This window comes from Petaurus breviceps, unplaced genomic scaffold, assembly GCF_028583685.1.
Source record: "Petaurus breviceps papuanus isolate PSGF00001 unplaced genomic scaffold, PetGlider_PUasm1.0 90903, whole genome shotgun sequence".
NCBI classification, from domain to species: Eukaryota; Metazoa; Chordata; class Mammalia; order Diprotodontia; family Petauridae; genus Petaurus; species Petaurus breviceps.
Genome location: NW_027187376.1, coordinates 18,652,008 through 18,666,048, shown reverse-complemented (window position 1 = coordinate 18,666,048; position 14,041 = coordinate 18,652,008). Strand labels below are relative to the sequence as shown.

Genomic DNA, 14,041 nt, shown 5'->3' with positions numbered 1-14,041 from the left:
TCAACTGCCCCATTTTTATTTTCATTGTCATTGGATAACTACATGAATTCAGTGAATTTAGCTCCTAGTGAAGCTTCTTAGTTAAAATCCTGATAACACAGAAACAAACCATCAAGATTTTAATTTGTCCTATAAATCTCTAGACACAGTGGGATGACACCTCTTCTGCAATGTCATCTTCTGAGTTTAGTATAGAAAAGTACAAGTAGCACCTCCAAGGACCTGCTCTGTAATGGTGCCAATGACAGCTGAGGGCTACTGGGACAAAGTATGACTTCTAATGCAAATGCTTGTTCTGAATGTGCACTTAACGTTTCAGTTCCCAATATTAGTTCCTAACTATAAAATTCTATAATTAAAGATTTCAAAAAGTACAAAGTTACATTAATCCTGATCCTAACGTACCTTACCCACTTTAGTGGATCTGGATGTGATCTCTATAGATAACAGTTCAGTTCTGAAGCCATTCATTAGACTTGTATATAATATAAATCCATTCTTCTCTGGTATAAAAACATGGAGGAAGAGAGTTGTTTCCCCAAGCAATCAGTATAAAATGGTAAGGAGTTATTTTTTTTTTCCCTAAGAATATTCTTCCCATACTCAGAAAACTTAATGGTAGAGCTTAGTGACTTTTAGTGAGCGGATGATCTGAAGTGAGAGGAAAAAGCGATCCCATGGCTTACTAAGCTGTTTCTTAAGTCTGCTGCCCCTCACTGGATCTATTTGCTTTATTAGATTATTTGTAGTATATTTAGTTGTCAAATCCTAAATGCTAGTTAGCTTTCAAACTATTTGTCTTGGGCTTAGCCAGAGTGAAATATTCTCTACTTGGAAGTAAGGTTTTCAAAGGAGTTCAGGCAGTGCTTTTAAATTGAGTCCTTTATGCCCTACATGGTTTTTCATGCCTAATCTTAATGGATCTGCTTAGATTCCTAGTGAAGCAGGCAATGCTTATTCAGATTACATGGACATTTTTCATGGGTGTAGGGGGAGGAAGAATCCTTTTAAGATCACATGAAAAAATGCAACTATATATGATGTTTTTATACCCTTCTTAAGGATAACATTCCTTAAAGTATGTCAAAGCAGCCATTATTTTGAGCACCTACAGTTCAATGAAGTTTGAGAGCACCAAAAAATTTAACAGTGGTTTCCTGACGTCCCCGCTTGCTCCATTGGGATAGTAATTGAGTACAAAACCATAAAAGGAAAAGTGCACACCATCAGAACTAAAGCACACTTTTCTTTTGGAGAAATAGGAACAACTGAGCAACATGAATGTGAGTTCTTGGAAGTATTTTTAAATGAGAACCTCTGCCAGTATGTTGTTTTATTTCCACCTATATTTTTAATCCCCAAATAATACTATCCAACACCTCACTGGGTTCACCATATTATTCTTTCAAAATAGCTCTTTTCTTTTCCCCCTGAGGTCCTCCCTTGGCAGCTTCAGCCCTTTAAACAGGACTGGTTATATGCTTTGGCTTATTGTGAAGACTTCACTTACGTGAAGGCTTGAGTTTCCAAAAATGTTCTGCAGCAGAAGGCTCTTTGACTCCTAAGTCATATTCTGATCTAGGCACACATGGAAGCAATAGTGAACATATGTGGTGTTGTTAGTAGGGGAGAATACTAGGTTGGGAATCAAAAAATAGAGCCAGAAAGTCATAGGTTAAAAAACAACAACCTGGGACCAAAGAATGCCACAAGAAAAAAAAGGAACAAAGCAGAAGATGATGACAGAGAAGCCATCTTGTCCACTCCACACTCACTGCTCATCAACTCCCCCACACACACTAAACTAACACTGCTGTGCCCTAGTAGTAGTAGTAGAAAGATTTTGCCTCTAAACTTGAAAGATTTGGTTGCAACAAATTGTTACAAGAACTATAGACCTAAAATCATTCCCACAAGCAAAATTAAGCCATTTCCCTAATTCCAATTGTGTTTTGTATTTCTGCTTTTAGGGCTTGAAGTAAGTCACAGGAAAAGATAGGGGAATAATACATGCAAAAATCTGAAAGGAGCCTGCTATTTACGAATAAGGCTTAACTCAAATTCAGTATACACTCAGAAGACTCTCTCATTGACTGCTTAGGTATTATTTTTATAAGCATTTTTTCTTTTTTTTTTTTTGTTTCCCTTCTGGAATGTAAACACTGCATGTGACAACAGGTCCAGTACGTTCAGGGCAAGGCTAGATCATAAGTCTGTGAGATGGGAAGAGTTTTCCAGATCTGGGATACTCTAATCTATTTTAACCATATTCTTAGTTGAGTAGAATAAAGGTTCCCCTGCCTTTCAAAGAATAAAAAATTAAGCAACAGGAAAACTTGACCCTGGAGAGAAAAACAGGCACTACTTTTCTACTGAATCCTTTCAGACTGAGTTAAGTCTTTAGTCTAGTTTTAAATTAACAAAGTTCACACAGTTTCAGTAATACTTTGACATAGAATTCAAGGCCCCTGCTCTTCAAAACTACATTTTTTAAAGCCCACAAACCAACCTGCCTGTTCTAGGGCTCTTAATCCACCCACAGAACTCCACCAGACAATGGCTGGGCTCATGAAACAATCAAAACCACCACATGGTCCTAAAAAGAATGTTTCCATGGAAACAAGCATATACCCTCATTGAGAATGACTACCTTCTCTTTGGGAATTTTAGTGCTTAAATGTCTATCTTTGACTCAAAATGGCTTATTGTACTTTCCACATATTTTCGGGAAACATTACAAAATCAAGGTATTAAAGATGTTCCAACTTAGTGCTTTCAACACAACTCTTTACTATATAGCTAGACATCAAGTATTTGACTCTTACACACCATGCTTGTGTCTGAATTACAGTCTGAGCTCCTTCCCACAAAGGCAATATGTTACAAAATGTGATACCTCAAGGCCACTGACGTGACATTATAATTATCTACTTAACTGTCTACTTAGTAATTCTAGTCAAGCATTAAGGAGTTCATCGTCAGAGTGTCCGATGGCATCTGGATTTGAAAGGGGATCCAGGTCTGCAAAAAGGTTAAACCAGGCTGACATATCTTGATTATTTCCACCTTCTGGAGCTGTAAGAAAAAAAACAAAAGTAACTTTAAAGACATACAGTTTACTATCTTAGTATAATCTTAATTTGATAGTACTTTAACAAAAATACTAATGAGATGCTTCCTTTAATTTAAAGAAAGTATAGACAACAAGATAAATTATCAATTATACCAGTTATCAAATGTGTTAAGTTTCTGTACTTTCTTCTTCTCTGATTTTAAAACAATATGTAGCTATGGCACTTCTCACAGTAGAATATAATTGTCAATTTTAGTCCAAGAAACATTCTCAGAGATTTGTCAATGTACGGAGTGCTTGCACAGGTCTGGCAGAGATACAGAATGGCTTTCTGTCTGAGCAGGACAGGCAGGAGGGGAAGAGCTTGGAAGGTGAGGGTGAGGGAGCTAAAGAAAGGAGGAATTTTGTAGAAGGCAGACCCCCTGGGATTCTGTGTTCCCCGCTCCCAACACAGACCTAGGGAATGGCTGGGGATGAGGAAGGACACCACAAGCTTAGTGGCTTTTGAGATGGGAGGACAGGAAAGGGTTTGTTTTTTAAATTTCAGAACCAAAACAAAAACTTGGGGATAAAAAATAAAGGAGACAGTTGGACGGTGAGGTGGAGGTGGAAGAACCAGTTCTGGGCTTAGAAAATGTTTCTCTAATTTCTACTACATTAGGGGAGAGGTAGGGAGGAAAATGGCCAGTGTGCAGAAGGGTCTGAGGACCAACAAAGGGCTCCGGGAATTTATGAAAACTGCCAGGGGCACAGGGACCCCCCTCCAGGGTCTCCTACCCCACCCCCAGGTGTCCACCTGAGATTCCTCAGAAGGAAGGCAACCTGGGCTAGGAGAAAGACGATGGAGGATGGGCCTACTGCATCCAAGTTGGGCTGCCCAGGGCATGGGGAGCGAGAAGAGGGACATTAACTGCACTTCTCGGCTCTCATTTGCATCAAGAAGGCCAGAGTGGACAGCAGTGGAGGAGGGACAGGGAGTCAAGGTGGAAGCCACCAAAGACACTTTGTATTTCACTGAAGGCCTCTAGGTTATACTTACTGCTGGCTACCCTAAGAAACTGCAAAAGTGGGTATAAAAATAAAAGTGAAACGAGACAAAAGCACAAAGTCCCTGTTGGGAGATAGGAACTGCCTTGGTAGGTTAGTGCTTGCATAATACCACACATTACAAAGGGAAGATTCAAGATTAAGGCTAATACCTATACCTAAATCATAGGCAATAGTATATTTATAAAGAGATATTTAACAGAAACTCAGAAGATAGTTTAAGATGGAAGAAAAGCAAGACACAGAATGTGTCCTTGGAGGACTTTGTTATGTCTTCGAACATTTAGTTACAACTCAGTGCCAACTCCAAACCTACCTGAAACTCTAAAACTGTCTTGTTTTTCCCTTCATATTAGTCCATAATCCTTTTTATTTGAGCAACTTGTCTTACTTTGACTGGAAGGTTGACAGGGATTACTTTGGACCATAAAAATGAATGTACCTTAAGAGGCAAATAAATACCCCTTATCTGCATCATTCTTAGTGCAGCAATCAATTTTGCTACCAATACCACTACATATTATTGCCAGACATAATCTTCTGCTGTGGTCGGTCCCCTGTACAGGTTAGAAACTTGTTATTCGGATATTTTCAAAGCCCTAACATCTGACATGACAAAAAACTGGAGGTTTTTCTTAATTTAAATATGCACTGAAAACTGAACAGTTAGAACCTGTTTGTGGGCAAAATGTTGGGCCCTGGCTGCTAACCTGCGACTGGGGTAGTGATCTTTAGTGGTTGAGGTACAACAGTTAGGGGGAAAAGCTCATCTACTCACTTTAAATATTCACTAAGATGACAAATGGTATAGCTTTTTTTCCCCCCAACAGTCTCTTTTTCATTCAAGAAAGCATTCTATTATGTGGAAAACACATGGCCACTGGTACTCTTGAAAAATATTCATCTGAGTTCCATTATTTCTTTTTGTGAGAGAAGATGACTTACATATTGGTGATTTCTTTGGTTGACTCTGTGAAGGCACAGGCTGGTTATCAGAATCTGTGTGTGAAAGAGAAAATACTGATTCCCCCTGAGAGGTCCAGCCTTAAAGAAAAATTAATGAATTGTTAGACACACACACAAAAATAAAATCACACACACAAAAAAAGATCGGAGATCCTCTAAGATTTTTTTTTTCCAAAAGTAAAATATTTCTATTGGGCAGCTAGGGGGCACACTGGACAGAGAGCTGGGTCTAGAGTCAGGAAGACTCTTCTTCCCAAGTTCAAATCCAGCCTGGGGAACTTACTAGCTTTGCGACCCTGAGCCAACTGCCCTGCTTGCCTCAGTTTCCTCATCTGTAAAATGAGCTGAAGAAGGAAATGGCAAACCACTCCAGCATCTTTGCCAAGAAAACCCCAAATGGGGTCATGAAGAGCCAGACAGGACTGAAACGACTAAATGACAAAATATTTAGATAGTACACAGTACTGTCTTGTATTTAATACAGCAGTGTGTGTATAAGCTCTACTCTATCTCTGCCACAGTTTAATGTACTTGACCTGTGTGTATCTTGGTTTTCACATCTACAAAATAAGGTTATCTCAGCATAGCTGAGAGAAGGCAAAAATAATCAACTCCATTACTCATCTGTGCCTTAGGAAGGCTGGTGATAGCCTTTCTAAATTCAGGACGATGCCATAGCACTGAGAGGTGAATCATTCTTTTCCAGGGGGACGGCATTGGGGAAAGAGCCCTGGCCTTGGCCAGAGATGAACAGGGTTGGAATCCTGGCTCTGCACTTACAACAGGTGGTCTTGGGAAAGGCAAGGGTCTGACTGTTTATTTTCTAATACTTGAACCTCTGAACCCTGTACTCTCTGAAATTTCCCAAATTTTAGAGTTTCTACTTTATTATTGTGGCTCTTTATGAACTGACAGCTTCAAAAACTCCATATTAAAATTAATCTACAGTGGGGCAGCTAGGTGGCACAGTGAGTAAAGCGCTGGCCCCAAAGTCAGGAGGACGCAAGTTCGGTTCTGGCCTCAGACACTTAACACCCATACAAAAAAAACTAGCCGTGTAACCTTGAGCAAGTTACTTAACCCCAACTGCCCTCCAAAAGGCAAAAAAAAAAAAAAAAGATCTACAAATATCTGGATGCCGGCACACACACCTATATTGTCTAAAAGTTCCAAGTTTTTCAGGACAGCTCCCATGGGAGAGTTACAGGTTACAACTGAGGTCATTTGTAAGTTAGGGGCCACCTGTGCAAGGATAATGATACAGGTAAACTAACCGAAGCTCAGTGTTAGGGTTTTTTTATGGGGATGATGAGGAAGAAATGGGGGAAAGCAAATGATTTTTGGAGTGAACATTTTATATACAAATTGATCGATATAGGATTGTAAGTTTTGCAATGTTAATTCTTATGACCTTGAGAAGTGTTCATACATATTGACTCACATCACAGTTTTGCTTGTAGAAACAAAATATACATATATGAAAATGTATATAAATATACAAAAAATACAAATATACAAACATACATATATACATATGTACATATAACAAAATATATTTGAAACTCTTACTACTGAAATTCCCAGCAGCATGGAGGCCCAGGTCAAAGAGTTGTGAAGGGAGGAATCCCGATGACTTGGCAAGAGCGTCTGCTCCTGAAGCAGAGTTCTGGGCAGGGAGAGGGGTGCTGGGGCTCCCACAGACATTTGGGCATTCTTGGTTAAATTCTCCAGGACTTGAGGAGCTGGGACTCAGTAGGTTGTTCAAAAATGAGAATTCCTTCTCAAAATCCTCTCCTTCCAAGGAATCTGCAAGAAGATCTTTTGCAACTATTTTAGGGGAAAAAAATGTTGAAAAAAGGAAAGAAAATATAGAGCAAAACAATGAGCAAGAAAAGATTGGCTACCTCCGCATCATGACTTTCAAGCTATTGAGATGCTCATGCGCATTCTCAGCTAGAGAGGTGTTTGCTAAAAATCACAACTACACACGCTTAACAATAAATAGCACATTTCCATCAGTTGTTAAATATTAGCATAATAACAAGAATACTTCAAACTTCCCAACTTCATTTGTTGAATATATAAGAAACTAAATGCAAAGAGGCAAATAGCAAAAGTTCTTGACAGGGGATTAGCCCATTTAGCTGCCTTGATTCCTGCCAGGTGATGAACTCAGGGTCACATGGACAATGCAGGAACTTGTTTTACTTGACTATTCATATTTAGTACAAAGGATTTTTTAAAAATTATTTTTCCGTGTGTGGGGGGAGGTGAGAGGGTAAGAAGGTAGATTTTCATCAATTAAAAAATAAAATTAAAGGGGCGGCCAGGTGGCTCAGTGAGTAAGAGCACCGGTCCAGTCGGGATGACCTGGGATCGAATCCAGGCTCAGATACTTAGCATCACACCCAGAAGTATGGCCGTGTAACCTTGAGCAAGTTACTTAACCCCAACTGCTTTAAAAAAAAAAAATTAAATAAAAAAATAAAATTAAGTTTAAGAAGGTTACATGTAGCTCAGAATAAAAGTTAAGTGGGAGAAAAAAAATCCTTTACAACAAGTTTCTATGACAAAAGTTTTATTTCCAAAATATATAATGATTCAGATTTATAAAAATAAGAACCATTCCCCAAATGACAAAGGGTTTTAAAGGATATGAACAGGCAGTTTTATTTTTTTTTTTGCTTTTTGGAGGGGGAAGGGTAGGGTAATTGGGGTTAAGTGACTTGCCCAAGGTCACATGGCTAGCTTTTGTGTGTGTGTCAAGTGTCTGAGGCCAGATCCGAACCCAAATCCTCCTAACTCCAGGGCTGGTGCTCTACTCACTGCGCCACCTAGCTGCCCCTGAACAGGCAGTTTTCTAAAAAGGAAATGCAAGCTATCAATAGCTATAAGAAAAAATACTCCAAGTCACTAATAATTAGAAAAATGCAAATTAAAGCAAATCTGAGGTTCTACCTCATACCAACCAGATTGGTAAAGTTGATAAAAAGGACAAAAGTGACAAAAACTGGAGGGGCTGCAGGAAAACAAGTACAAAAATACTGCTGGTATCCCTGTGAATTGTACTAACCATTCAGTAAAGCAACTGGAGCTATGCCCCAAAAGTCGCCAAATTGTATCTGTCCTCTGTTACAGTAATGCCCTATTACAATTAGATCCCAAAGGGACCAAACAAAGAAAAGGACCCATATCCCAAAATATTTATAGTAACTCAGTTTGTGGTGGCAAAGAACTGGAAATTGAAGGGGTGTCCATCAGTACAGGAATGGCTGAACAAACTATATGATATGAATGTAATTGAACATCTTCGTGCCACAGGAGATGACAAAAGAGATGGCTTCAGAGAACCTGGGAAGACATATCCACTGACAAAGAGTGAAGTGAGTAGAACCAGGTGAGCAACTGATACAATAATAATATAAAGACAGCACTTTGAACTCTGACCAATGCAATGACCAACAACAATACCAGAAAGCCAATGAAGAATGCTATCTACCTCCTGAGAGCGATGGAGGAAAGACAGAATGACACAGAATGTTTTTACATGGTCAGTGTGGGAATTTGTTCTGACTATTCATATCGCTTAAAAGGGGAACACAGGAAAGAAAACAAATACTTATAAGTCACAGTATATCTTTGAGAGCACAGAAGCCAGATGGTTAGGGGTTAAGTTGAGGAAGTGAAAGCAATGAGTGTAAACGACTCTTTTAAAAGCTTCAACAATAAAAGGAAGGAGATGGAATAATAGAGAAGGGGGTGGCCAGGTAGCACAGCAAGTAAGAGCACCGGCCCCAGAGTCAGGATGACCTGGGGATCAAATCTGGGCTCAGACACTTAGCACCCACCCAGAAACACCTGGCTGTGTAACCTTGAGCAAGTTACTTAACCCCAACTGATTAAAAAAAAAAAGAATAATAGAGAAGATTGGGTTTGATTTTTAAAGATGTGTTTGGTAGGCTGAAATGTGTTTATAGGAAGAGGAGAAGCAGTCAGTAGAGAGGGAGAATGCGGAGATACCAAAAGGAGTCACTCTAGCTGACCCTGCATGCTCAAGCCCCTCCCGACACCCTTGTCCTATCACCAATCTTGCCTTGCCAATCTCCCAACTTCAAATTAGTCTGCTATTCTCCACCTTAGCTCATACTGGTGCTGCCGAGGAAACCACAAAACCACTACAGATCTGTTACCAGATCTCAAGCGGGTCCTCCTGGCAGCAAAGCAGACCTTTTACATCTCCCTAACTGACTGACCTTGCCCCTTCTTGGCAGTGATTTCAGATCTTTTCACTACTCCTCAAGTCTTCTGATTGGCTGAATCAGATGTTTTTTTCTGGGTTGGAGGAGGGTCGAGTAGGCATTTCTGGAAGAAACTCTGAAGCTTTTGACTTCCTTAATCCAGAGGACACACCAGGCATCCAGAAACCCAGTTTTCTACCTTTTATGTTTCCCATTCTTTTCACATTGCTGGGCACAGTCAGTGGACTCAGCTTGTTGCACACTGATCTCAGAATACTATGCAGGACAAGGTACTAGCAGAGACTGTGAAGCAGGAGGAAAGTCTCTGAGTAGGCTCCAAACCACAAGCCCGTTAGTTATTTTGCTGGCCCTGCTAGACTGTGGAGGCAGGTGGAAGAAGAGAGCTATGTAAACAGATAGGTAGAATTCTCCAGTGTTAACCTGTAATGCTCTCAAGCTCGCAGTGCTTCTTGCTGATTTTGTAGACTAATTCAGTTCTGGTTGCTCTATGTCTGTCACGAAGATTTTTCTTTTCCTTTTTGTTTTGTTTTATTTTGAGAAATAATAGAGACTGGAGAAAATGCTGAGTCCTTTATTTAGCTCTCACCAACAAAAATGTTACCTCTCCAATGGCGCCCACCCACTCAGCATTGGAACTCACCTCCCTCTTCTCCCCCCCTCCTCATCTCACGTGACTCAGAGGTCTTCCCCCTCACCTCCTCATTCCCCCTTGCCTAATATAGACAGGTGGCCTTCTTCATGCCAAGCAAACCCCTCCACATGCAACCTTGATCTCATCCTTTGCAGAAAACTGTACTCACTATCACCCCCAATTCCTTCCTGCTGGCTGCTTCCCTGTTGCCTTCAGTGTCTGCCCATATCTTCCCCCAATCTTAAAAAACCCTCATTTGGTCCAACCATCCTTCCTGCTAGATATCCTCTATGCTGCCTCCTCTTTGTGGCCAACCTCTTGTCGAAAACCATCCACATGAGGTGCTTCCACTTCCTTTTCTCTCGCTTGAATCTAAATCCTCTGTGGTCTGCCTTTTGGCCTCATCATTTGACTGAAACTGCTCTCTCCACAGTTAGCAAAGATCCCTTAATTGCCAAATCTAATGGCTTTGTCTCAATGCTCATCCTTCTTAACTTCTCTATAATATCTGACACCCATGCCCCTCTTCTCCTGATACTATTTCCTCTCTAACCTTTCCTCCTGGTTCTCTCTTCATTCCCTTCCTGGCCCTGACTTTCTGGACTTTCAGAACCAGCCTCTGCTGCTGTCTCATCCTCTAACCTCCTTCAGAGCCTCAAGCTTTCTCACCCTGGAACATCCGACCTTCCCTGCAATCTTCTTACCCTGGTGTGCCTGCCTCTCCTTAAGGCCCGCCCCTATCTCTCATGGCTGAATCCTTGCAGACACCTCTGTTTTGTGGAAGGGGTAAAGCTGGTCAGTCTTCCTTTCCCTCTCAGCTCTGTTCCTAATTTCCCAGATTTCAGAGCCATGCCCCAGAAGGTTTGTCTCCACCTACCCCCTCAGCTCCCTTCTTATGTGTGGTCTTCCTCAATTAGAAGGTAATCTTGAGAGCGGGGACATTGTACTTGTATCTCCTGTGCTTAGCACTGGGTCAGGCACACAGTAAATGCTTAATAAGTACTCACTTTCTTTCCTTCCTTCCTTTTTTCCTTCCTCCCTCAGTAAGAGGATGGAAAGAACCTGTCTGATTGTTCCTCAGTCCCCTTGGCTGAGTATTTGGCAAGGCCAAAGGTCATGTCCACTAAATATGAGAGTACTTCACAGCTCTTTCTTATTCCTCTATATCAGGGGTGGGGAACCTGTGGCTTTGAGGCCACATGTGGCCCTCTAGGTCCTCAATTGCGGCCCTTTGACTGAATTCAAATGTCACAGAACAAATCCCCTTAATAAAAGGATTTGTTCTGTAAAACTTGGACTCAGTCAAAAGGCTATACCCCAGGACCTAGAAGGCCACATGTGCCCTCGCGGCCATAGGTTCCCCACCCCTGCTCTATATGATTTCACATGGTTCTATAATCAGCTTTCATGGTTTCAAGAATCACCTCAATGCAGATGATTCCCATATCTATATCTCTAACCTCTCCCCTGAGCTACAATCTCTCATCACCACCTGTCCTTTGGCTATCTTTGAAACTGGATTGTCTGAAATTCAACATGTCAAAACCAGAGCTCATTATCTTTTTCCCCAAACCCTCTCTTTTTCAGAACTTCTTGGATGCTGTTAGGGGCACCATTATCTTCCCAGGAACCTGGACTTGTAATGCTAGCATCATTCTCGACTCACCTATAATCCAGCATACTCCCAATCTGCTGCTACGTCTTGTTCTTTCCTGTTCTTCATAATGTCTGTCAGATGCCTGCCTTTCTCCCCTCTCACACAAGTGAGGCCATGGGCCAGGCCTCCATCACCTCACATTTGGACTATCTCAGTAGCTTCCTGGTTGGTCTCCCTGCTTTAATTCTCCAATCCATCCTCAGGGGCGCAGGTGATTTTCCTAAGGCACAGGTGTGAGTGGCCACGTCCCCACCCACCTCTTATTCAGTGGCTCCTTAATACCTCCAGAGTCAAACATGAAGCCCCTTGTTCGGTTTTTAAGTTCCCTCTTACCTTTGAAGTGTCCTTGTACTTTACCGCCCTCCATGCACTCTACACTCCAGAAATGCTGACCCCCAGCCCATCCCTCCATCACTCTACCCATGCGTGGAATGTTCTCCTTCCTCACCTCGGTCTCACTCAGCTCAAGTCCCACCTTTGGCTGGTCTCTCTTTCTTCCTTCTGCCAACATCCCTACCACTTCCTTACCTCTGAGATGATCTACCATTTATCCTGTAAAGAACTTATACATACAAGCTTTTTCATGTGGTCCCCTCCATTAGAATGTGGGCTCCTGGAAGGGCCACATTTTGGCCTTTCTTTCTGTCCCCAGAGCTTAGCATAGTACCTGACACATAGCAAATGCTTCATTCTGGACTGACTGACAGTAAGGACCATACGAGCAGAAAGAAGGGAATGGATTCAAGAGATGTTATAAAGGTAAAATCTACAAGACTCACAGCCGACTGAATGCAGGGGTGAGGAAGATGAAAACTGAATCAAGGGTGACTCCCAGATTACAGTTCTGAGTGACTGTGGGTTTGGGGGTACTGTCCAACAGTAACTAGGAAGTCTGAAGGAGGAGCAAGTATGGGAGGAAGACCATGAGGAATTCTATTTTGGACATATTTAGTCTGAGGAAATAACCTCTGTTTCCAACTGTCTCCTGAACATCACCCAGGTGCTCTGTGAGTACCTCTAAAATGTATAAAACTAAGTGTCACCCTCCATCAAAGCATCCTCTTCTAGGTTCTGTCCACTCGTGTGTGTGTGTGTGTGTGTGTGTGTGTGTGTCGTCTCCCCTCCTAGGATGGGAGTTCCTAGAGAGAGGGAACTGTTTTGTTTTTTGGTTTGGGGGGGGGGGGTTGTCTTTAGATCCCTGATGCTAGATTGCAGCCCTACTTCCTAGAGCACAGCTGAGAGTTCATTTATACATGCTTCTTGACTAACTGATGAAATAAAGTGATGATACTCTACTCTGATCAGACCACTTCTGGAGTACTGTGTTTCAGTTCTGAGTCCTTCTGTGCTAGAGCTGTAGGAAAAAGAAAGTCTGGCAAGTGGTAGATGTTTTTAGAAGGAAACAAGTTTCTGTGAATAATGGAAGATGAAAGGAAGAGGGGTAGGATAAAGGGAAGCTGGTTAATAACAGGTGGTGAGTTTCAGAGGGCACAGTGGAAAGCGGCAAAGGAAAGGAACTGAAAAGTTCTGGAGCTGAACTGCATAGGAATGGGAATGCGGGAGAGGTAGCCGGAGAAAGGGACTGTCACCAAAGAAGAAAGAGATGTTGGGTGTTCAAACCACAAGAATAAGAGCAGCAGGATTTGTGGGAGATTGCTAGCCACAGGGTAAGGGAAGTGCCAAACAGGGGAAAGTTTGTGCTAGATGTTATCCTTCTGTCCTTCATAGCCTTCATCCCTCCTCAGCATCCATAGCCATCAATTATCCTCTCCCATGACTCACCAGTTTCTCTGCAACATAACAGCAACTTTTAAAATGCTTGTTTGATTGAGTGGGTCAATACATGGATCAATTCTCTATATCTCTATCTACAGTTTAAGGCTAACTGTTCAGAATAACAAGGCAGATCCCCAATTATAGATTCAATTATCTTCTCCATACTTTCACTTGTGTCAGAAGACCTGGGTTCCAAGAGAAATGATCATTTCTGTCATATTGATAATCAATTATTAAAATTAGGATTGAGGTTTTCCATTCTTATTCCTCATTCAGAAACCAGAAACCTGTAGGTTGTTCAGCCTCTGAAGGACATTGTTGATGATGAGATTACCCAAATATCTGGGGTACATGCTTTTCAATCCTGGGTGGGAGTCCCCACCTAACTAGAGAATCTTACAAAGAATTTAGTCTAAAGTGAATTCTGGCCACTGTATTCTGCTCAGGCAGACTGGAGTGGGGAGGTAGGTCCTTTGTCTAGATTGCCTGAGGCTGGGGGTAGTCTGGCTTGAGATAGTCTCTCTTTGTCCATGAGTGACATAATCAAAATCATAACTCTCAGCCCCTCATTAGCATAAGTCTACCTCTCACAATATTCATTCTTATCATTAATTGTTAATCAATTAGAATTA

The 14,041-nt window shown here is 41.5% G+C and overlaps 1 protein-coding gene across 4 annotated transcripts in view; it reads right to left on the bottom strand.

Annotated features, from left to right (window-relative positions):
• Positions 1-14,041, bottom strand: part of ICA1L (islet cell autoantigen 1 like) — a 64,868-nt gene continuing 50,827 nt past the window's right edge. For 2 of the 4 annotated variants that reach the window (XM_069075340.1, XM_069075343.1), the window contains 3 exons: positions 6,656-6,913; positions 5,066-5,164; positions 1-3,075 (listed from right to left, as the gene is read on the bottom strand). In XM_069075340.1, the coding sequence (XP_068931441.1) occupies positions 2,957-3,075; positions 5,066-5,164; positions 6,656-6,913 (476 nt within the window). In that variant the 3' untranslated portion in view covers positions 1-2,956. The remainder of the gene's footprint in view (positions 3,076-5,065; positions 5,165-6,655; positions 6,914-14,041) is intronic. The other 2 variants (XM_069075342.1, XM_069075341.1) reach the window with 2 other exon arrangements.